Source organism: Cucurbita moschata, unplaced genomic scaffold (assembly GCF_002738365.1).
Source record: "Cucurbita moschata cultivar Rifu unplaced genomic scaffold, Cmos_1.0 Cmo_Scf00047, whole genome shotgun sequence".
In the NCBI taxonomy this organism is placed as follows: Eukaryota; Viridiplantae; Streptophyta; class Magnoliopsida; order Cucurbitales; family Cucurbitaceae; genus Cucurbita; species Cucurbita moschata.
The window spans coordinates 1212857-1236632 of record NW_019268563.1 but is presented as its reverse complement, the minus strand read 5'-3'; the positions used below and the strand labels follow the sequence as shown (position 1 = coordinate 1236632).

Genomic DNA, 23776 nt, shown 5'->3' with positions numbered 1-23776 from the left:
GTTGATCAACATGTATTTGACGTTGATTACAGGTAAATGGTGTGCGGTATGCTTCCAGTTCATCTCAGAGTGCTTTGAGCTTGGTGAAATATGCTGACAGTGCCATGGTTCCTTGTGACATCATTGCCATCGAGTTTTGTGTCTGGAAAATTGCTGGGGCATTCTTTTGTGAGAATTAATCGTGAAGATCAACCCACATTTGATGAGCTGTCTTGGCGTGAATGATGCCTTTAGCATATCTGCTTCAACTGAATGAGTTAACCAAGATATTATCATATTGTTGCACTGATTCCAGAGTTCAAATTCGGTTGAATTTGCATCTTGGGACTGTTCTTCAATTGTGCCATCAATGAAGCCAATTTTCTTCTCGGCAATAAGAGCATGCATAACTGATTTACTCCATGATTGGTAATTTGCTCCATTTAATTTAATTGGAACAAGTGAATATACTGGCTGATCAGAGTGATGAATATAATAAGGATGTGTTAAATCAACATCCAAAATTTTGAAGCTGGATTTGGCTAATTCCGCCATAAAAGAAATTTTGATATTTAAGAACACCAACATCGGTGCTCTGATACCATGTTAAGAATGAGAAATAGAAATAGAATTGGGATCAAAAGTATGATCTTCATTCATGTTTAGCACGTTTAAATATGATACAAACTATCAACTAATACCTAAGAATAACAATAGAAAAGTATATAACTAACTAAATCTTATAAATAAAATATACTATTAATCAGAGATAAAATATACTATTAACAACTCCCAAAATATCTGAGATATACTCCCTCACTAATTATTAAAATATATCTCCAAATATCATATCTTAATATGACGTAAGTAAATGCATGTTTCTTTGTTTAATTTTTTTATATATAATATTTTTCGAGTTTGACGCCAAGCAAATGTATGTTTTTTTGTTTAATTTTTTTTATATATTTTTTATTTTTGTTATATACAAAATCTTTAAACTAATCATTTTTATTGCTTATTTAATAATATTTTCCGAGTTTGACCCAAGCAAATGTATGTTTCTTTGTTTAATTTTTTTTATATATAATATTTTCCGACTTTGGCGCGAAGCAAATGTATGTTTCTTTGTTTAATTTTTTTATATATAATTTTTTTTATATATTTTTTATTTTTGTTATATACAATATCTTTAAATTAATTATTTTTATTGTTTATTTAATAATATTTTTCGAGTTTGACGCCAAGCAAATGTATGTTATTTGTTTAATTTGTTTATATATAATTTTTTTATATATTTTTTATTTTTGTTATATACAATATACTTGAACTAATAATTTTTATTGATTATTTAATTTCATGATCTATTCTTCTATTTTTTTAATTTAACCAATTCTCAAGAAAGGTCGGTATTTAGTTGTCTTTAGTTTTATGACAATGTTGAACTATGTTAATATGTTATAATTTTCGCTCGTTGTTTTTTATGAATAATTATAGATTAATTTGTGTTTGTTAGTTAACTTCTAATATATTTTATGTAAGATTGTATCCGAATAATTATAAATTGTGGATAAATAAAACTTTTAAAAAAAAATTTGACAACCCAACTCGAAAAGAGAGGGTTGGGTTGTGAAAAGTTTTGGGTTGGGTTGGGTTACCAATCCAGCCAACCCGAACTTTTGGGTTGGGTCAAAAAAATCTCTCAACCCAACCCAACCCGGACCATGTACACCCCTAGTATCAAATATGATGTATGTGTTAAACTGTAATGAAAGGCTAAATATCCTCAACACCTTTCCCTCTCACGCAAGTCGAGTGTTGGATTTGAACGGACATGAAGCTTGGATTGGATCTGAAAAATTCAAAGAGAAGTTGAGAAAGACTTTTGGTGAAGATGTCAGCAATATGGAGATGAGAAGGTACATACTATGTGCGAAGTTTGCCAGCAACAACAAGTTTCAAGCACAGTTGGATGTGCGGTACTTTCCCATATATGACCCATGTATGCACACATGGACCCATTAGGCGAGCTCGTTTACGTATCTATTGGGTCTGACTTGGTCGAGCACATTGCATTTCACGTCGTTGGACGCGACATAAAAGAAAAGGCTCGCGTGATATCATGACGAACATAAATATCGAAGGTACGCGTCCGTACGAACATAACATAATGAGAAAGTATCCCGATGCATATAACGTACATACATGTATGAAGTCTCCATGATTTTAATTCATAACATAACATTAACATCATTCCCTTTCTTCTTTCATCCATGACATATTACATATATGCATCATGTAAAGACAAGACATCACATGCCATACACACCATTTCATTTTGTTTATAACAGTGTAATGGATATCATACATGCATACATAGCATCATATGTCAATGCATAGAACACATAAGTATAGCATAAAATAATATAGTGCATGCAGGGGCCATGAGACACGCACCATCATACATCATTTAATATCTAACTCTAACAATAAAGTTACTTACTTGGTTGGCCTTGGCCGAAGTTACAAATTACTCGGTAGCTGCTTCGAAAACCAAACTTCAACGTTTAATTTCATCTATGTCAAATCATATCACATGTTTAGGGCATATTCATATCTTAGTCCAGCTAAACATGACGACTATTTCTAATATAAGTCCTAAAACTATCTAAAATTGAGTAAATGAGAGTTTTATTGATCCCAATTATTTTAAATAAAGTCGCAAATGATTTCGTCGGAAACTTAAGAAAGAATATAAAATTTGTATACTGAGCCATCTAAACCAAGAAGTCGACCCACCAAGCCCCCGAGCCGAGCCTTTTAAGTACCTTGGTCACTATGTCTTCAACCAAATTCTTCCTACCTAACCACTTGGGTCCTTTGAAGTTTAATCCACTCATTTATAAAGCATATGGTACACTTTTACAGCTGTCCTCTAAATGGATGACAGAATTTAATTTTTATTAATTATTTTAGTTTTTCGGTTTATAATCATATTATATTTAAAATAGAAGGAAAAAAACGTCACCATTTTTGCCTTAATTTAAAAATAAAAATTTGTTTCTAATTAAAAAAATAAATAAATACTTGACTTAAAATTTGAAAATAATTGAAAAATCAATTCAATAAAAAAAAATAATAAAATAAAGTATTTGTTTTATATATGATAATTATTTAATTTTTTAAATATTTTTTAATGGAAATGATTCTACCTCCGTATTTTCCACGTGGATCCATAATTTTGAAACGTTCGATAAAAGCAGTCACGTGATATTGTCAGTTGTCCACAAAATTTAAATAATAATAATTGTTATTATAAGAAGAGAGGAAGAGCGGGCAGTGAGCGGGCAGTGGGGGAGGAGATGAAGATTTCAAAGATGGGCAGCTTCTTCTTCTTCTTCTTCATCTTGCTCGGAATCGCAGCTGCGGGAAGCGGTTTCCCGGGAATCCAACTGTCCGACATTCCGTCGTCGGAAAACCGCTCTGGGTTTTTCATATTCGGAGATTCCTACGTGGATGCCGGAAACAACAACTACATCAATACCACCGATGATTTTCTGGCCAATTTCCCGCCCTACGGTGAAACCTTCTTCACAACCCCAACCGGCCGGTTTTCTGACGGCCGTATTATTCCTGATTTCTTAGGTAAGTTCTTTTCTTTCTATTTATTTTATTTTAATTATTATTATTATTTTTTTTTTGCTTCTTATTTTTCATTTCTATTTTTTAAATAAAAAAAAAAGAGTCATGATTTAGATTGTCTGTTTGGAAATGGTTTATTATTTACTGTTTTTTTTTAATGAAAACAATTATTTTATTATTATTCAACCTAAAAAATAAAAATACATCTATTTACGTTTAAAAAATATTTATGAGGGGCAATTTTTGTCAATAAGACATTTTAGTATTTATTAAAAGTAATATTATTTGTGAAACATGGTAATAACTATTTTTTCAATTTTTTTTAAAAAATTAAATATATTAATTAAACTTATAAAAATTATTCTTAATTTATTTTTAAAAAATTTAAATATGTTAATACAAAATTCTTCTTCATCTCGTAAATGTAAAATATTTTTAATTTTCATAATAATTTTAAAAGTGGGGTATAGTGGGGTTGTAGCCCTATTTCAAGTTGGTCGAGTTGGATTGTAGCCCTATTTTCCATAGTAATCTTAAAAGTGGGGTATAGTTGGGTTGTAGCCCTATTTCGAGTTGGTCGAGTTGAACCTATCAAACAAATGTCAACCTGCAAATCGATCCAAATTTTTCAGTTTTTCAAAAATACCCATATCGGACAAAACTATCATGTAACCCTATTTCAAGTTGGTCGAGTTGACCCGACCAAACAAATAATCCAACCCAAATCGGAAAAAACCTAACCCAACTCAATCTTTAACCCAACCCAAATCGACTCTCCACAGTGATATGATATTGTCCAACTTTGAAAATGAGCTCTTATGATTTTGCTTTGGGTTTCCCCAAAAGGTCTCATACCAATCAAGAGAGTATTCCTCACTTATAAACTCATGATCATTCCCTAAATTAGCGGATGTGGGACTTTCATCATCTAACAGAATAATATCAGGTTAATCGAGCCATCGAGTTTTATGAATACCCATAAACACGAAGGTGTTTCTAATTTGAACCCAACTTACTAATTATCTTTGTTAGCAAGCTTATTGAACCATATTTCTTAACCAAATGTTGAAAGAGAGGAGTTCTATTTGCAGCTGAGTATGCAAACTTGCCTTTAATTCAACCATATTTGGACCCTAAGAACAATTTGTACTTGAATGGTGTCAACTTTGCATCCGGTGGTGGCGGCGCTTTAGCTGGGAGTCATCAAGGACAGGTTCCAATCAAACTGAGTTCTTTCTTCTTTGAATCAATTGAATGCCAATTCTTACAATTGATTGATTTTCAGGCCATAGGGCTTCAAACCCAAATGAAGTTCTTCAAAAGGGTGAAGAACTCACTAACAAAGAGGCTTGGGAATGCAAGAACTCAAAGCTTCTTCTCCAACTCGGTTTTTTTGTTTAATTTCGGAGGAAACGATTACCTAAATCCGTTCGATATAAGCTACGACATATTCAAAACCCTAGACGCTCAAGAACAGTTCGCGGATATGGTGATCGGAAACATAACGATAGCACTTAAGGTAAAACTTTTGAAAAGTTAACGACGTAATTGAAACTTGTAATGATTATGGATTTTATGATATAGGAAGTATACAAGTGTGGAGGAAGGAAATTTGGGTTCATGACGGTGCCTCCTTTGGGTTATACGCCGAGTTCGAGATTAAAAAAAAATGCCCAATTTTTCGATGAGACGTCTTCGTTAGCAAGGGTACACAACAAGTTGTTTCTCATGGCCATACAAAGACTCGCCACTCAACTCGATGGATTCAAATATGCTTTCGCTGATACCCACACGTTGCTCCTTCAAAGAATCCTAAACCCTACCAAATATGGTAAGCAGTTTCCTTTTATTATTTCGTCTCATTTTTTAAAATCCCTAGTTAGGAGTATTTAAATGGTCTGAAAATCTGATTAATTTGGACTATTCAAGCTAAACCATTAAAGTTGGATTGGGTTTAGATTATTTTTCGGTTTGGTTTGAGTTGGGTTGAATTTTTTGAGAAAAACGAAAATATGGGTCAAGTTGCAGGTTGACATTTTTTTGGCTAGGTCAACTCAATCAACTCGAATAGCCAAAAATAGGCTTACAACCCGACCCTACCTCACCCTACTTTTGAAATTATTACGAAAATTAAGAATATTTGATGTTTGTAACTAAGGTTAGTAATGAGCTGTGACTTGTAAATGTTTGATATTTGAGCTTTTAAAATATTTTAGTTATTAACATAACGTTCATTATGGATAAGTAAATTTTTTTTTTCTCGTTCAACTTAATGGGTTGGAATGGGTTGAGTTATGAACTCTATTTAGGTTACTCGAGTCACTAACCGAACCAACTGAAAATTTTGAATAGGTCGAAAAGATTTTCTCAAGCTAACCCGTGTACGATTTTGTTAGGTTTCAAGATAGTCGACACAGCATGTTGTGGGAGTGACGAGTTTCGAGGGTTTTTTAATTGTGGAAGGAAGAAAGGAGCTATACCATATACTCTTTGTGAGAATGTCCAAGACTACATGTTCTTTGATTCTTATCATCCAACTGAAAAGACTTTCGAGCAGCTCGCCAAGGAGATGTGGAGCGGAGATGCTCACATTGTTAAGCCTTATAACTTCAAACAACTCTTTCAATACGACCCATTCTTGGGCTCTCAATGAGAGAGATCATGTTGCTTAAGGTGTTCGAGCTCGATGGTTAGGGTTAGATCTGTGGGTTTTGAGATCGAGTAATAGTTTTAGCTTGGTTAATATTGTTGGCTATGTAAATTTGGTTTCTCCTAATCGATCGCGGTGGAGTCAATAATGGATCTGGTGGATCGTCCGCGTTACGAACTGGATGATAGACACCATTTTGTATTTGCTTGATAGTGTCTTGATGTTAAATATATGAAGTCCAATGTTAGCTCAATACAGTGGATCTTGGGTCGACGTTCCTCAGTGATCTAAACACGAGCATGTTTTAGTTTTGTTTGTAGTGTATCGACGTTGTCGAATATTTCCCTCGAGAAACAACTTTTTTTACTTGATTTTAAGGACACCTTCAAGTTTGGTTAGATGACTTGAGTGATGTATGAATGACATGTATTTTGTGGCCTATTTACGTGTTATTTCCTGATGTCATGATATGATCCTGTAATGTTATAATACTATATTCATGTTATGCTCATGAGACATCGCTCAGCTAAGTATGATAATAGTGAAAGAAATGTCATGGGTATGTCGACATGTCTCATAGAGAAGATATGTCATGAAAAAAATGGAAGTATAATGTGCATCATAACCATGTATTATAATTTGAGATCTTGGAATCTCATGTACGTTGTACGTCATGACCACGAGATACTTTTCCAGTATGTTTTGTACGGACGCGTATACCAAGACATCGTTAGTTTTCAGCAGCGTGAGCGTGCATTAGTCCATAGTCGGGCCTAGTGATATATATATATGAGCCCACCTAGTGGGTTTATGCGCACATGCGTGGACCGTATATGTGAAAGTATTATGCATACAACCCTACCATGAAAAGAAAGTAGATCCCAAGGAACAATCACTAAAAGATACGTCTCACAATGAATAATGATTTCATGTGATTGCATTTCACCACCCTTTCGCGGGACTACTAACTTGAGTACTTTTAAATCCTCAAATCACGTTTATTGCTTTTCCAATGAAAGATAAGATGCCGATGTATAGATGATGACGTCAGTTATGAAGGTCATGAAAATATTTACTCACATTATCCATTCATTTTGAAATAATTACAAAAAACTTGACTAACTCAAGTTACTTAATTTAGATCGTAAATGTTAACTTGGGTTAGATTTTTTTTCTTCTTATTATTTATTTAGGTCAACTCAACCAACTCGGAAATAGGGTTATAATCCAACCAAACCCTACCCTACCCTATCCTACACGTAAATGTTTGATATTTGAATTTTATGAGATTTTAGTTATTAATGTAGCCTAGACTACATGAGTATAATTCTTTAAACGATTTAAAAAAACAGCTCGACAACTCAACCCAACCAAAATCTCATAAATTTATTCGAGTTGTTCGGGTTATTAATCCAACCAACCCAAAATTTCAAGTGGGTCCCAAAAGATTTACTCAACCCAACTCATATACATCTCTAGTAAGTAATGAGGTGTTATTAAGTGAGTCCAACAACCTAACCGAACCCAAAAATAGAGAATTAAGTTGGGTCGTGTGCTCTATTGAATGGTTCGAGTCAATAATAATTTTGGGTCGATCCAAAAAAAAATCTCAACTCAACCCAACCCGTACACATTTCTAATAATTATTGGTTTGAAACACGTGAGTATTTGGCTAGTTTTGAAGAAGTTTGTTCCTACCTACCCCCTCCCCCTCGAATGCCTCCAAACTTTATAGTCCCTTCAATTTATATAATGCAAGTGCGCCCACCTTTATTTAATTTTTTTTTCTTAACCCAAAATTTTAAAATTTTAAATTTTTATATAATTTAATTAAATTAAAAATTATTTAGACCTGATAAAATTCAAATTATATTTAATAATAAGTTACTATTTTACACGTCATTCTCGGGTCATTTTATCTTCTTTTTTTTAAAAAAAAAAAGTTAATAGAAGGACAGTTTGGGAATAAATTTAACATTCGAGATAAAAAGCAGTATTTTTTACTCATTATCTTATAACAGAGTGGTATTGTGTATATTTTATAAGTGATCGTCTTATTATTTTTTCACGTTCGAAAATAGTTTTAGAAAAAGTTAATAGAAGGGTAATTTTGGAATAAATTTAAAGTTCGAGGTAAAAACAAAACGTTTGAAAATTCAACTCTGTGGTGAAATCTATTGAAAAGGGTTTTGAATAATTTAACAAATAATAATGAGAGTTGGTAGCAAAAGGTCAGCTGCTTTTAGTAGGCAGAAATAATTTATAATAATTTCCTATAAGAACACAAGAACATCGGCCATTGGCATCAGTTTGAACTGAGAGTTGTAGAAATGAAGTTTCCAAATCTGGGCAGCTGCTTCTTCTTCATCTTGTTTGCAGCTCAATGCGGTTTCCCCACAATCTCGGAGGCGGTCGGAATCCAACTCCCCGGTGCTCCGTCGTCGGAAAACCGCTTCGGGTTTTTCATATTTGGGGATTCCTATGTGGATGTCGGAAACAACAACTACATCAATACCACTAGTGACTTTCAGGCCAACTTCCCGCCCTATGGTGAAAGCTTCTTCCCGGTCGCCACCGGCAGGTTTACCGACGGCCGTAATATCCCAGATTTCTTAGGTGAATGTACTTACATTTTAACGTTTTCTTGTTCTTTTTTTGTCCAAGATTTGAGATGGGGTTTCAATAGGGTCGTTTAATTGCTGAAATTTGTAGAACAGTTCTGTTTCTTGTTCTTCTTCTACTTGAATCTTTGTGTTTGAACACTGCTGGTTAATGATCTGATGAATTAGTAGCATGATTTTTTTGTTCCTTATCAAGACGAAGAGAAAGGGGTCAAAAAAATTGGGATTTTCACGGCTCGGGGATATTGTCCTCTTTGAGCTTTCTCTCAAGGTGTTTAAAACGTGCCTGCTAGTGAGAGGTTTTCACACATTTGTAAAGAATGTTATGTCTACTCCCCAATCGATGTGAGATCTCACAATCCACCCCCTTCGGGGCACAACGTCCTTGCTAGCACTCGTTCCTTTCTCCAATTGATGACCACCCCCGGTTCATCCCCTTTGAGACCCAACGTCCTTACTGGCACACCGCCTCGTATTCATCCCACTTTGGGGCTTAGCTTCCTTGTTGGTACATCACTTGGTGTCTAGCTCTGATACCATTTGTAACGGTCCAAGCTCACCACTAGTAGATACTGTCCTCTTGGAGCTTTCCTTTTCAGGCTTTCTCTCAAGGTTTTTAAACTCGTCTGCTAGGGAGAGGTTTTCACATCCTTGTAAAGAATGTTTTGTCTCCTTTCCAACTTATGTGGGATCTCACAATCCACCCCCTTTCAGATCCCTGCATCCTCACTGACACTCGCCACTTTCTCCAATGGATATGGGACCACCCCCAATCTATTCCCTTTGGGGCCCAACGTTATTACTAGCACACTGCCTCGTATCTACCCCACTTCGGGGGTCAGCCTCTTCACTGGCACATCGCGGTGTCTAGCTCTAATACCATTTGTAACAACCCAAGTCCATTGCTAACAGATATTGTCCTCTCTGAGTTTTCCCTTACAGGCTTCCTTTTAAGATTTTTAAAATGCGTTTGTTAGAGAGAGGTTTCCACATTCTTATAAAGAATGCTTTGTCTCTTCCCCAACCAATGTGGGATCTCACAATCCACCCCCTTTGGGGCCCAGCGTCCTCGCTGACACTCGTTCCTTTCTCCAATCTATGTGAGACCACCCCAAATCCACCCCTTTGGGGCCCAACGTCCTTGCTGACACACCTCGTATCCACCCCACTTCGAGGCTCAGCCTCCTCGTTGGCACATCGCTCGGTTTTTGGCTCTGATACCATTTGTAACAGTCTAAGCTCACCCTTAGCAGATATTGTCCTCTTTGAGCTTTACCTTTCATGCTTCCTTTCAAAGTTTTTAATTCGCGTCTACTAGGAGAGGTTTTCACACCCTTGTAAAGAATGCTTTGTCTCCTCTTCAATCGAGGTGGTATCTCATATAGGATTTTGCTGTTGTTGCCACTGAAATTGATATCATTCTGAATGTTCATATTGAACTAATAACTTCAATCTTGCTGCAAACAAGGCAGAACTTGAAAGAGTACTTATTAACGCAGGTGAGTATGCAAATTTGCCTTTGCTCCCACCATATTTGGATCCCCACAATGATCTTTATGACTATGGAGTCAATTTTGCATCTGGTGGAGGTGGCGCTTTAGCTCTAAGTCACCAAGAACAGGTCCCATTCAAATCAATCAAACTAAGTTCTTTCTTCTTTGAATCAATTGAATGCATAAACATTCTTACATTGATTGATTTTCAGGCCTTAGGGCTTCAAACCCAGATGAAGTTCTTCAAAAGGGTGGACAAATCACTAAGAAAGAAGCTTGGGAATGCAAGAACTCAAAGCTTCTTCTCCAACTCTGTCTTTTTGTTTAATTTCGGAGGAAACGATTACCTAAATCCGTTCGACATAAGCTACGACATATTCAAAACCATCGACGCTCAAGAACAGTTCGTGAATATGGTGATCGGAAACATAACGAAAGCGCTCAAGGTGATCTCGTGTTGAAAATTGTACTTGTTTTCTCACTATTTTCGGGTTTTTTTTTTAAGGTTTGGATTTTGAATGTGATAGGAAGTATACAAGCATGGAGGAAGGAAGTTTGGGCTTATGGGAGTGCCTCCTTTAGGTTATATGCCAAGTTCGAGGTTGAAAAAAAGTGCCCAATTTTTTGAGGAGGCTTCTTCCATTGCAAGGCTGCACAACAAGCTGCTTCCCATTGCCCTTCACAAGCTTTCGAAACAGCTCAAAGGATTCAAATACGCTTTTGCAGATACCCACACGTTGCTCCTTCAAAGAATTCTAAACCCTTCACGATACGGTAACAAATTTTACTTTGCTTATTTGTCATTATTTCTTCATTGGTTTCATGTTTTGGTCTCCGTTCTACTGTGATATACCACATCGATTGGAGAGGAGAACGAAGCATTCCTTATAAGGGTGTGGAAACCTCTCCCTCGTTTTAAAACCTTGAGGGGAAACTTGTAAGTCAATGTCCAAAGAGGACTATATTTGCTAGCTGTGGGCTCTGGTTGTTACAAATGGTATTAGAGTCAGACACCGAACGGTGTGCTTGCAAGGACGCTGGCTCCCAAGGGGGGTGGATTGTGAGATCCCACATCGGTTGGAAAGGAGAACGAAACATTCCTTATAAGGGTGTGGAAACCTATCCTTGGTAGGCACGTTTTAAAACCTTGGAGGGAAGCCTAGAAGGGAAAGTCCAAAGAGGACAATATATGCTAGCGGTGGGCTTGGGCTATTAGAAATGGTATTAGAGCTAGACACTGGGCAGTGTGCCAGCGAGGACATTGGGCCCCAAGGGAGTGGATTGTGAGATCCCACATTGGTTGGAGAGGAGAACGAAACATTCCTTATAAGGGTGTGGAAACCTCTCCCTAATGAACGTTGTTTTAGAACTTTGAGGGGACACCCGAAAGGGAAAGCCTAAAGAAGACTATATCAGCTAGCGGTAGGCTCGGGCTGTTACAAATGGTATTAGAGCCAGACAGTGTGCCAGCGAGGATGCTGGGCCCTTAAGGGGGTGGATTATGAGATCCCACATCAGTTGGAGAGGAGAACGAAGCATTTCTTATAAGGGTGTAGAAACCTCTCCCTAGTAGACGCGTTTTAAAACCTTGAGAAGAAGCCCAAAGAAGACAATATCGGCTACTGATCAGTGGGCTTGAGCTATTTACACCTACACTTCTAAAATGTCTATTTTTCGTTCTTTTTAGTCTCTACATTCCTTTAAAACGCCAAGGTTGACTATAATAGTTAGCAAAACATTTATGTTATCGAGACGCTCGGGGTCTAGAGTTAGACTATCATCGACACATCGTTAAGTGATGGTATTGTGTGAATGAAGGTTTCAAGGTAGTGGATACTGCTTGCTGTGGGAGTGACGAATTTAGAGGCGTTTATAACTGTGGAAGAAAGCTGGGAAGTTTACCCTTTACGCATTGCAAAAACCTTGAAGATCATATGTTCTTTGATTCTTTTCATCCCACTGAGAAAGTTTTCAAGCAGCTTACAGAACAGATGTGGAGTGGAGGCCTTGAAGTTGTCAAGCCTTACAACTTCAAGCAGCTCTTTGATTATGAACCAACAACCTTGGCCTCTCAGTAAGAATGTTCCTCTTTCTTGAATCATTTAGGCTGTTTTTAGCTCGTTTTAGACTCGTTTTGTTTCGAACTGCGCAATTTTAATATCGTTGGCTTTGGAAACTCGTGTTGTGAGCAATGCTAGTTCATCGAGTCTGTCTTTTATTTAGAGAAAACTACTTTAACACGTAATAATATTGAGAAGTAGCTATGAAAGACTTTCCATAACGTTCTGAGACACATATTATATGTAATATCATTGAGAAGCAGTTATGAAAGACTTTTCATAGCGTTTTAAGGCACATATTACATGTAGTATCTTCGAGAAGCAGCTATGAAAGACTTTTTATAGCGTTTTTAGACACGTATTACATGTAATATCATCGAGAAGCAGTTATGAAAGATTTTTCTTTCATAACGTTTTTAGACATATCACATGTAATATTGTCGAGAAGCAGCTACGAAAGACTTTCCATAGCATTTTTAGACATTTATTGTACGTAATATCATTGAAAAGCAGCTATTAAAGACTTTCCATAGCGTTTTGAGACATGTATTACATATAATATCATCGAGAAGCAGCTATGAAAGACTTTTCATAGCGTTTTTAGATACATAGTACATGTAATATCATTAAAAAGCAGTTATGAAAGACTTTTCATAGCTGTCTTTTTGGACACTTTACATCTATCATCTAAAAACAACAATACATGGTTATGAAAAACAACAACAAAGTTGAAGACGGAGATTATATTTCTTGTCCTGAAATATCATTAAATTTATTAGAATATTTTATATTTTTTAATAGAAATGTTCCTATGGTTCTTTCATATATATATATATATATGAAAAAAAAAAAGAGAGAGAGAATTGGCATCTTAGTTTCTTGTTAACTTTGGTGGAAGCGGATAGGTTTACTCGACTTGTCTAACTTAGCTTTGATGGGTGTTACTTAAAAGTCGTCGTTTTGCATGTGAGAGTCACAACCTATTCTCTTCTTAGTATGATTGAGAAATTCAACCGAATGACTTGAGTTGGAAAATATATATATATATTTGAAACACTTCTTAGAAGTTAATAAGTAACTAACATAATTTTGGGTTGAGTGGTATAATAACGAATTGATTTGTACCTTTATGAAAGAAGCTACCTAGAATCAAACCCCTCCGCCAATTTTAGAAACTATCCCAATCGAGTATCAATCGCTCTATTAATGCACCTTATGCATTGCAGGATAAGTTGTCTATGAAGGTAATTAACGACAAGTCCACAAATTTTTTATTATTTTAGTTGAATCTAAAATTCATTTTCCTGAAGTATTACTAATTTTTTAATGAATAATTTGTTTTTGATTCAACATCAACTAAGTCTCTCTCGGTGATTGACATACAAGAGAATTATGTTCAAGTAATAAAGCCAATATGAAAAAATGTTTGGTATATCCACTACATATTATTCAAGTTTACCATAATAACCTGGAATTTTGCACACTCGAATAATATTATGCAAAAGATATAAGATAACTTATTTTATTAATAAATGAGAAAATGCTTAGTTACAAAAACTACTAGGACAAATCCCAATGTAATTTTCCTTTATTTGCAAATTACAAACGCAACAAAATGTAATGAACTATAATACCTCTCATTTGCACAAAGGTTGACTAATTAGGTCTACGCTAAGGGTGACTTGATTCAGAGCGATAAGTGTGATGGAGCTCAATATGCAAACTCCAAGCGAAGGAGATCAACTCAAAGTAATACTCGAGTATTCCAAGAAATTGAACTGACAGGAATTACAGAACACAAGCTACACAAACACAAGACGGTAACATTATTAGGTTATAGCCAGCTACTTATTTATAGCTCATAAATGGTAAATAGCTAACCATTATACATAGTAAAGCTATATTTGGTAATGCCTAGGAAGTTATGCTAATTGGGTGGGTAATGTCTAAGTAGATAGTTATATACCGTAGATGATTATATCTGGTAAAACTATATATAATAAGTATATTAGGTTCGAAAAAGCTTTGAAAAATGTACTTTGTATTCTCTCCTACTCTCCTACTGTGCAGATCTGTAGTTGTCAATACAAAACCTAGCCAATATTCTTCTTTCATTTTCTCTATCCTGTTCTTTGTGTTCATTTTCTCTATCCTGTTCTTTGTCTTCATCTAGATCAAGTGTGTGCATTGTTGTGCGATCTTGACAAAGATCTGACTTTTAGATGTTAAATTATATCTCTAGATTTTGAAAAGAATCATTTTATCTTTAAAATACCTAAAGCTAACCCTTCGAGAATTTTTCCATTAACATAACAGACAAACAAGAAGTAATGAGACAACTAATACGAGGAAACTAATATGATTATTATCATTCATCTTCATGCAAAAGATATTGATAACATCATTCAAAAAGGTCATTTACAATAACATTCAATTATTTTAAGCTTCTATTATATACCTGAATGTCATTTGTTGGGTCGTCAAAACGCACAATAACCATCTTCTCTCTTCAAAAAGATCTCGATTTGTTCGAGTGCCTGTGATGACATAATGTAAACAAGGACACAAGCAAAACATGGTTAGGAATAAAATTCTTAAGTTAATTATAGATTTGTAGATTATCATATTTATTCCGAGAGTGAGAGAGATGGACCTCGATTGCTATGGCCATTGGCGTGACATTAGATACGTCTTTAGTGCCCAGTTTGGCTGCAATTTCTGCACAAGTTAAGCAGGTTATTTGATATTGGGATCTTAGATTCCTAGAATAGAGGAAACAATCAAATAATTTTTAATCTTTCGGAATGACTTTTGTTCAGATATTGTCCTCTGTGGGGTTTTTCTCCCTTTCGGGCTTCTCAAAGTTTTTAAAACGCGTCTGCTGAGGAGAGTATTTCACACCCCTGTAAAGAATGATACATCTCCCTTCCCCAACCAATGTGGGATCTACCAATCGACCCCTTTCGGGGTCTAGCGTCCTCGCCGGCACTCATTCCCGTCTCCAATCGATGTGGGATCTCACAATTCACCCATCTTCAAGGCCCAGCGTCCTCACTGGCACTTGTTCCTCTCTTCAATCGATGTGAGATCTTACAATCCACCTACCTTCAGGGCCCAACGTCCTGGCTGACACTCGTTCCTCTCTCCCATCGATGTGAGACCTCACAATCCACCCCTTCGGAGCACAGCATTCTTGCTGGCACACCGTCCAATGTCACACCCTTCGGAGCCCAGCGTCTTTGCTGAAACACCGCCTGGTGTCTAGCTTTAATACCATTCATAATAGCCCAAGTCCACCGTTAGTAGATATTGTCCTCTTTGGGTTTTCCCTTTCGGACTTCCTCTTAAGGTTATTAAAACACATCTTGATAAGGGAGGTTTTCACACCCTTATAAACCCTTATAAAGAATGCTTTGTTCTCCTCCCCAACCAATGTGGGATCTCACAGTCACAAAATCAACTTCCTCGAAAACCATTTCAACTCGACTAATGGCATGCCATTAGTGGTCCTTAGTTCGAATGAGATTATGATTTGAGATAGCAAGACCAAAACCATTGAGCTTTTAACGTTAAGCTTAATGAGAAAAAGACATTATTTTAAAAGTTATTTTTTGCACATCCCCTGGTAGATTACATGTGTAAAGTATCAAGGAGAGATGTCTTACTTTCGCAGGAAACTCTGACTTCAGCGTTGGCATATGCTTCACCCCTCTCTTCCAGGAGAGTAGATAAACGGATGAGAGTCTGTAGACAACAGGAATTAAACAAATATTTATTTGACAGTGATGTTTAAAACTCATCTTTAAGGAGTATTATTTATCACGTTGTCAAGAGAGAACAGAAACTTTGTAAAATCATACTTTTTATACGTATCTTTCATGTAAAAGAACTTCAACATAATAAATTTCTAATGTTTGTTATAGGATATTATTATTCTGTAACAGCCCAAGTCCACCACTAGCGGATATTGTTTTTTTTTAGGCTCTCATTCGGGTTTTCCTTAAGGTTTTTAAAACGCATCTGTTAGGAGGAGAGTTTCACACCCTTATAATGAATGCTTCGTTCCCCTTTCTAATCAAGGTGGGATCTCACATATCTAGAAACCTGGAAAGTCATATTTATGAACCAAGGGAAACAAGCACAGAAAATATACCTTTGAGTATGCATCAGTTGAATCGTTATGCAAAAGGGGACGAGAGTTGGTTCCTACAGCTGAAATTCTCTTAACCAAGGCTTCCAAAGGCACATCCAACCAGACACTGATCCCTTCACGCATATATTTCCTGGAAAGTTTTTTTGTAAGAAAAAGGTTCAGTCAGACGATACTGAAAACTCGAGATTAACTCGAGAAATGAGACACATCTAGTCCATCTCCTTTACCAGTTTATCATTCTAGTAACGGCGCCTCCACCAGTGGAAATAACAAACTGATTCATCAAAGATAACTTCCTCAATGCCTCCGTCTGTAGGAATCAAGATAAGTTAGGTTCACTTTTATGTTAATCAGCAAAGATTCTGTTTTGGAGTACATATATCCATCAAATAAAGCTTGCCTTGTGGCAACGATATTTCAAGTGTAAAAAATTTGAAACATAACACATTCCAAGTCCATTGAAAATTTTAATTGGCCTAGTGAACAGGTTGGTATTGGCAAGTGGCATTGACCTTTTCATGGGATATCTTTAAGAAGAAGAAAAAAAAATTGATGGTTATCATAAAGCATTATCCCTGTGATAATAACCTTGACCTTCAAGGCTAGTATGGAATTTGAGTTTAAGCAAAAACTCAATCTCTTAAACTAAATGAAATGAAGATCTTGAATGAGAAAATATAATAAGATCACTTTCATCGATTCTAATTACCGTGTAACACTTTAAGAGTACTCTGAACTACAAATTCAGGCGTACTATGGAGACAAACAATTGAAATAACCTCATCAGTCAAGAGAGAGAGACGCTCAATCAAGATCCATGTTCTGATATGAACCTAACAGCTAAAATGTAACGGCCCAAGTCCACCGCTACCAGATATTGTCCTTTTTGGATTTTTCCTTTCGGGGTTCCTCTCAAGGTTTTTAAAACGCATCTGCTAGGGAGAGGTTTCCACACCCTTATAAAGAATGTTTCATTATCCTCCCCAACTAATGTGGGATCTCACATCATAGTGATAATACAACACACACTTTGAACATAGTGGTGAACATACAACAGGAATTATGTCAAGATGTTAAATGATTCGGCAGTCATGCATCTAGACTGACCTCCCTTTCCCTGAAGAAGTCCTCCCCATAGACCTTGAAAATTTCAGCTACAGAAATTCCAACGTCTTGTTCCACCAATGAATCACTGTGCCATCCAAAACATAAAATAGCACAAGTGAATAGCAAGGAAATATCTCGTCAATGATAGTATGCAGTGACGCATAGATTAGCAAAACAAACACAGATGCCAGAAATTATGGCATCAGCATAAAAATCCTAGGTCCATCATAGTTTGGTTCTTTCATTAATCGGTGGAAATAAATTTATGAACCAAATTTAGTTATTTATCTACATCTGTTACAGCTTCACGGCCAAATCTTGGTCCGCTTTTGTTTTTCAATAAACCTTGGATGTTAAATTTAATTACAAAACTTAAGGAATGTAAATTTTTTCCCTTGTCATGAAATCTAGATGTAAATAGAATACTAGAGTTTGACCCACAAGTTAGTAAATGACTAACAGCTTTGAAACAAACCTATCAGAGAAGGAGTAACCAAGTGCATTCGACAGGACTTTTCCTACAGTTGTTTTTCCTGAGCCCATCATTCCTGCATTTAATGGATACAATTTTAAATATCTAATTGTATAAACTCAAAAGTAATGAAGCACTCCAAAAAAAAAACTCACCGACAAAATATATGCAGCGCCCATTTAAATGCGACTCAATCTCCCGGGACTTCCTCTGCAATTTTATGGCCCGTGAGCCTAGAAATGAAAAATATTCTAAACAACTAATAGGAAAAATTTTGTCCCCCTTTTAGCAAAAAGCAGGAAACAAGAAAATAAGAAACCCCACAATCAAACAAGGCAGGAAAGCAACGGAAACCAAAAGAAAAATTATAATGAAAAGAGAGAACCAATACCTGTATCGTCAAAGTTTCATCAACAGAAACACGATGGTTTCCAGACTCCAACACTGAGAAGCACAAAAATTGAAAATCTTATTAGAAATGTTGTTCCTAAAATATTCATGTTCATAAAGTTGATTACCCATTTTTCCTTTTTTTTTCCCTTGAAATTATTAGTTTTTCAAATTTACTATTTATGCAGACAGAAATGAGGACAAGGAGTCAAACTCAAGCTGAAGTTTAGGGAAATTGCAGAACCTCTTATACTGGTCAAGAACCAAGCAATAGGATAGTTTCAAATTTGGTTGGTATCAGAAAGGAAAGAAAAATGTTTTTTATGGACTTTACCCCAGGTACCAAATTCCTGACAAATATTTTCAAAAAAATTCTTATTCTACGCATTCCAGACACCTCCATCTAATAAGAGCTTAAAGCAACTAGACGTGTATATAATAGTACTTCACGGTGGAAGCAAGAAATGGTCATATTATTATACACACAACAATGGTGCTCCAAGTTGTTTAAGTATACCGTGCACATTTGAACAATTAGAGAAACATTAGTTTTAGAATGGGTATACATGAGGAACTGCATGTATTTTTGGGATTCCAATTACGTAGATGAAACTGAATTAAAGAAACCTTCTCAAGTAAATTCTAATCAAAATCCTACGAGCTAAGGTATAAGTGGCGCTTACTAAATACCACATAATTCTACAGAATACTATTAACAAGTAATCGCTTCTTTAGCTTGAAGTAGAGAAAATTGAACAAGTCGGCTATAGATAGAAAATAGAAAACCTGAAGAGTTCTGGTAAGAACAGGAAATTTTCAAAGCGACTATTCTGTGATGACTTGAACGTCTGGACAACTGTAAATTGAATGAAAATGGCGCCTGCAACATGTGCTGCTCCTCTAATCGCCGAGAAAAATGCAGCGAACCCTTCGGTTTTGCAGCAATACTCTTCGAGTGGATCCATGGAGAAAACTGCAACTGCTGGGTAACCGTAGCCTCCATACTTGGTAGTACAGCAACTCGATTTCACCAAAACTCCAGAACAATGAGTAGCAGTTGAAAAAAAACCTTACACGAATAGAATCGCTGCAAATCCGAAGGTCGCCAAGTTAGATTCTCAGTCCATTCATCTCCAAAACAAAACCAAAACAACAACATAATTCCTACGAAGTCGCAAAAAAAAAAAAAAAAAAGAACAGTGCCTGAAAACGGAACCTGAAAATGAAAAATAAAATCAAAACCAAACGAAATCAAACAAACACAACAAAAGAAGATTCTCTATGTTTATTTTTCTGCTTTGAGCGTGGTCAAATGTCCATGAAAACTTCCGATTATGGCAGTGAAATGAACATACCTAAGAATCAAATTTATTCGATGATCTGAACAGGTTGAACACAGAGAAGATCTTCAAGCTCTGATTCCTCTCAAGATACTCCTCTAATTCGCAATGGCTCCGTCTCTCAGCTACGAAACCAGAAACTTCGTCTCCGCAACTACGTGCAATTATATATATATATATATATAAGAGTTATCGGCCATGAAATTTGGACTTTGAAGCTCGGAGGTCCCTTGCCAGCGGGTATTTTTTTTAAATTTTTTTTAATCTTTAATTTTATTAAAATATTATTTTTATTTTTATTTTTTTTATATTCAAAATTTGTTCTTACCAAACCTCACGACTCGGCCCTTGTGGTCAACATGGGCGACAGCTAAAATATTTTCAATTATTTTTAATATTAATATCATTTTTAATTTACAGCCATTTAATTATCATATTTTTTTATAAATCAAATTAAGTTTTAAAAATTAAAAAAAAAATGTTTTTAAATTTGACTAAAAATTAAAACGTTGTTTTAAAAAAAAATTGAATTCTTTCATTTTTATTGACATATTTAAAACACTACAAATCCGACCATTTTTTTTATACTTTAATATCTTACTATTAAAAAAAAAGATAATTGTTTTAATAATAATAATTAAAAAATATTTTTCTCAGCTATTTATTATTATATTCTCTAATGAACATCACACTATATTGTCTTTTATGGGTAAATTTCAATTTTTGAATCTTGCGTGGTCAAATTTGGCATTTTTTACTTTATTTTATTTTTTTTTCTTTTTTCAAAAAGCAGAACAAAAATTAATTAAATTTTAAATTTAGCCTCCTCTAAAATTTATATTTTTTTCTGAAAAATATCCTTAAATTTTTAATTTTTTTAAAAATTTAATAATATTCTTAAACTAAAAAAAAAGTCTATTAATAGATATCAATAAATAATTACTAATTAAAACAAAACTAAATAAAAAGAACTAATAAATCTGTATTTGGTAAATATAAGACCATTTATTTTTTTAATAAATCAAACCATAAATAAATAAATACCCATTAAATTAAATAGAAAAATTCAATTTTATAAAAAGAATTACGTGTAATAAAATGCTTTTTTTTTTTTTTAACGTTTTTGTGTGTCATGAAAAATACCCATGGGCCCACGCACGTGGAGGTAAAAAAAGACGTGGGTAAAAATAATATTCTCTTTTAAAATAAACCAAATATTTTTAGTTTTTTATTTTTAAAAATTAAATTTATAAATATTATTAATTTTGTTGCCCGCCATTTGCGAGTCTTCCTATTCAAAGCTAAATTTAAAAAATTATTTGTTTGTTTTTTTAATAATTTTTTACCATAGTTTTTATCATTTATGGATTAATAGTTTAAAAACTAAGCTTAATTTTTAAAATTAAAAAATAATAAATTAGATAATTATCAAAATGGAATATAATTTTTCTTTTTTAAATTTGACTAAGAATTATAATTTTAAAATATTTATAAAAACTTAAAAAAAGTAATATTGCAAAAATAATATATATATATATATATCACCCTCAGATCCAACCTAATGGTTGGTTTTAAATTTTTCGATTTAAACAATTTTTATTAAATAACGAATCCAACCGAATACAACTATTTGTTTTTATTGATTTGTTCGAGTTATTTATTTAAATTATTTATAAGATTTGTCGAAGAATAAATAATATATATATATATTAATTGTATCACAAATAAAAGGTATATTTTTATATTAACAATAAAATAAATTAAAGTTAACTCGATTTAATCTAATTTAAGGAAATTAATAAACCAATTTCATTTAGAAATATTTTATTTATTTAAATTTAATTGAATCTAAATAAATGTAATGTTTTTTTTTTTTTTTGTGAGAAAATAGGAAGGTATGGGATGTGGGGCCGGGTGCGGGTAGGTGGTTTTAGTGGATAAACGTTGAGTCGTAAGTATGAGGTGGAACCGGGTTGGTGGGCGATACAAAAAGGGCGGCTCGGACCGCCAATAAATCCCGTGGGGCCCACTTCAATCTTCCTTTAAAAAGCTTAACGCTGATTGGTTGGTTGACTCTTTATGAACCAAACAAATCTTAGGGCTTCCTCTTCATTTCCTAATCATCATCTTCCTTACAATGGGACGGAATCATAATCCCCTTTTTAACCTTATGCTTATTATTTTTTCAAATGTACTTAATTTCAATAATTAGATACGAACGTAATCCCGATAAGTGTTTTAGTTACTGTCATGTTATTCTACGTCACCGCTCTATTGATTTTTCGTTCAACATTCTAATTACAGTTTTGAAACGTTTATAAAAAAATCAAGGGTAATATTGTAATTTGAGAAAGAATATGCGTTTATGTAAGACGGGAACAAAATTTAAGGTTTTTTAAAAAAATTATTAGGATATATCGATCTTTCTATAACTATACTCTATTGATAGTATAATTTTAGGACGTTTATAAATGATCTAAGGGCAATATTGTAATTTTTGTAAGGACAAGATTTAAAAAATTTTCTTATAAAATCATTTAGTTATTTCGTTTAAAATATTTTTATATTTGACGTTTTTGTTGTATTTTTATGTCTTTTTTCGAATACAGTTTTACACACAACGTTAAGCTCAATGACGTTATTCGATTGTATCAATAACTTTGTATCTAAGAGTTTCCCTTTTGATACATAATTTACGTTAGAATTTTACAAACATCGATAAAAATGGTTTCTTTTGAAAGTAAGGAGCAAACAAACTATCAACGTGAGTATAACTCAATTGACAAAAGACATATATTATGGACTTAAAGATAAGAGGACCAAATCTCTTACATTATAAATTGTTGAACCCAAGAAGACACTTGAAACTGGAAGGATAAAAACCTACGCGGTGGATTGCCAAGCTACAAATCCCACGCAGGAGCGAGATTCTCTCAGAAGCCAAGGTCGCGGGCGGCCAAGAGGTCCCACTTGGAGACTTGGGATCTCAACAGGAAATGCGAAGGTTGCAAATCGCTATTTGGCTCAACATTTCGAACAAACGTGACAAACGGGAATGATGCACAAAGGACCCATATTGTAAGCCCCATGCTCGATTCTCGAGATTCATGGACTGTCTCGCAAAGATATTCGATCTGAACCTTCACATCAGTAGATTGAAACTCAGAGAGCTGAAAGCTTACCCATAACCCGCATCGAGTGCCTTGAAAACTTGACATAAAATATTACGGTAGAGAGTTCTAGCTAGGAAAATGAAATGATCATGGGTCCGAGACGTTTTGAGTGGAACCAAAAACATAATCGTGATAACGTCCAAAATGTTTTTTTTTTTTTGGGTCTAAAAAGTAGATAAGATTCCAATACAATCACAATCGAACAACCAATTAGTTTCCACTCGTTTGTTGTTGGCATTAGCAACTTGGGGATTGGGGAACATGTCAAATCATGTATTAATATCTTTTTTTTATATTAAAAACAATACTTTTATTTTAATTAAAATTATAAATTTACTCTCCAAATTTTAAAATTTAAATCCGTTTATTTCGTGAAATTTAAATGATGTCTAATAAATCAATAAATTTTTAATTTGTATTCAATCATTATGACATTTAAAATTTAAATTTGTGTTTAATAGGTCATTAGTTTATTCGACATATTTTAAAAAAAATTTTAAAAAATTTATGAAACTACTAAACACGAAAATGAAATTTAAGATTTCATTAGACATTAAATTTAATTTTATAATCAAGTTTTAAAAATAATTAATATGCTAAATTAGTAAAAATATTCTTAAACTTTATACTTTATTTAAAAATACCCATAGACTTTAAAAAATTTCAATAATACCCACTTAAAAAAAAATTGTTACTGTT

General features: G+C 34.3%; 4 protein-coding genes across 5 annotated transcripts in view; 3 read left to right on the top strand and 1 right to left on the bottom strand.

Annotated features, from left to right (window-relative positions):
* Positions 1-3319: 3319 nt before the first annotated feature.
* LOC111434897 (GDSL esterase/lipase 1-like) lies at positions 3320-6447 on the top strand. Its single transcript, XM_023072228.1, has 5 exons — positions 3320-3621; positions 4710-4831; positions 4904-5137; positions 5203-5449; positions 6015-6447. The coding sequence occupies exons 1-5, from the start codon at positions 3339-3341 to the stop codon at positions 6269-6271; spliced, it is 1143 nt and encodes a 380-aa protein (XP_022927996.1). The 5' UTR covers positions 3320-3338; the 3' UTR covers positions 6272-6447.
* A 2085-nt stretch (positions 6448-8532) lies between these two features.
* LOC111434936 (GDSL esterase/lipase 3-like) lies at positions 8533-12799 on the top strand. Its single transcript, XM_023072259.1, has 5 exons — positions 8533-8884; positions 10389-10510; positions 10595-10828; positions 10910-11156; positions 12201-12799. Exons 1-5 carry the CDS (start codon positions 8599-8601, stop codon positions 12458-12460), a joined length of 1149 nt encoding a protein of 382 aa, XP_022928027.1. The 5' UTR covers positions 8533-8598; the 3' UTR covers positions 12461-12799.
* The window catches only part of LOC111434937 (developmentally-regulated G-protein 3), a 30064-nt gene continuing 16665 nt past the window's right edge, over positions 10378-23776 (top strand). Inside the window, exons 1-2 of the mRNA XM_023072261.1 lie at positions 10378-10388; positions 16072-16078. The gene's annotated coding sequence lies outside the window, so the exon portion shown is untranslated. The remainder of the gene's footprint in view (positions 10389-16071; positions 16079-23776) is intronic.
* Positions 13937-20099, bottom strand: LOC111434938 (shikimate kinase, chloroplastic-like). 2 transcript variants are annotated; one of them, XM_023072263.1, is made up of 12 exons: positions 19920-20099; positions 19351-19651; positions 18566-18618; positions 18330-18384; positions 18178-18250; positions 17703-17787; positions 16823-16905; positions 16596-16725; positions 16108-16186; positions 15096-15160; positions 14902-14979; positions 13937-14261 (listed from the first exon to the last, which is right to left on the bottom strand). In XM_023072263.1, the coding sequence occupies exons 2-11, from the start codon at positions 19565-19567 to the stop codon at positions 14923-14925; spliced, it is 897 nt and encodes a 298-aa protein (XP_022928031.1). In that variant the 5' UTR covers positions 19568-19651; positions 19920-20099; the 3' UTR covers positions 13937-14261; positions 14902-14922. The 2 variants fall into 2 exon arrangements, with proteins under 2 accessions (XP_022928031.1, XP_022928030.1); XM_023072262.1 differs by having other exon boundaries at positions 13945-14244; positions 14901-14979; positions 19920-20098.

What these genes read in the sequence shown, in the direction of transcription:
- LOC111434897 (XM_023072228.1), top strand. Translation starts at nt 3,339, where the DNA reads ATGAAGATTTCAAAGATGGGCAGCTTCTTCTTCTTCTTCTTCATCTTG. An exon ending in TATTATTCCTGATTTCTTAG is followed by an intron (nt 3,622 to 4,709) that starts GTAAGTTCTTTT and finishes TTCTATTTGCAG; the next exon opens with CTGAGTATGCAAACTTGCCT. An exon ending in ACATAACGATAGCACTTAAG is followed by an intron (nt 5,138 to 5,202) that starts GTAAAACTTTTG and finishes TTTATGATATAG; the next exon opens with GAAGTATACAAGTGTGGAGG.
- LOC111434936 (XM_023072259.1), top strand. Translation starts at nt 8,599, where the DNA reads ATGAAGTTTCCAAATCTGGGCAGCTGCTTCTTCTTCATCTTGTTTGCA. An exon ending in TAATATCCCAGATTTCTTAG is followed by an intron (nt 8,885 to 10,388) that starts GTGAATGTACTT and finishes TTATTAACGCAG; the next exon opens with GTGAGTATGCAAATTTGCCT. An exon ending in ACATAACGAAAGCGCTCAAG is followed by an intron (nt 10,829 to 10,909) that starts GTGATCTCGTGT and finishes TGAATGTGATAG; the next exon opens with GAAGTATACAAGCATGGAGG.
- LOC111434938 (XM_023072263.1), bottom strand. Translation starts at nt 19,567, where the DNA reads ATGGAGGCTACGGTTACCCAGCAGTTGCAGTTTTCTCCATGGATCCAC. An exon ending in GTTACTAGAATGATAAACTG is followed by an intron (nt 16,726 to 16,822) that starts GTAAAGGAGATG and finishes AAAACTTTCCAG; the next exon opens with GAAATATATGCGTGAAGGGA. An exon ending in CAACTGATGCATACTCAAAG is followed by an intron (nt 16,187 to 16,595) that starts GTATATTTTCTG and finishes TGTTGTCTACAG; the next exon opens with ACTCTCATCCGTTTATCTAC.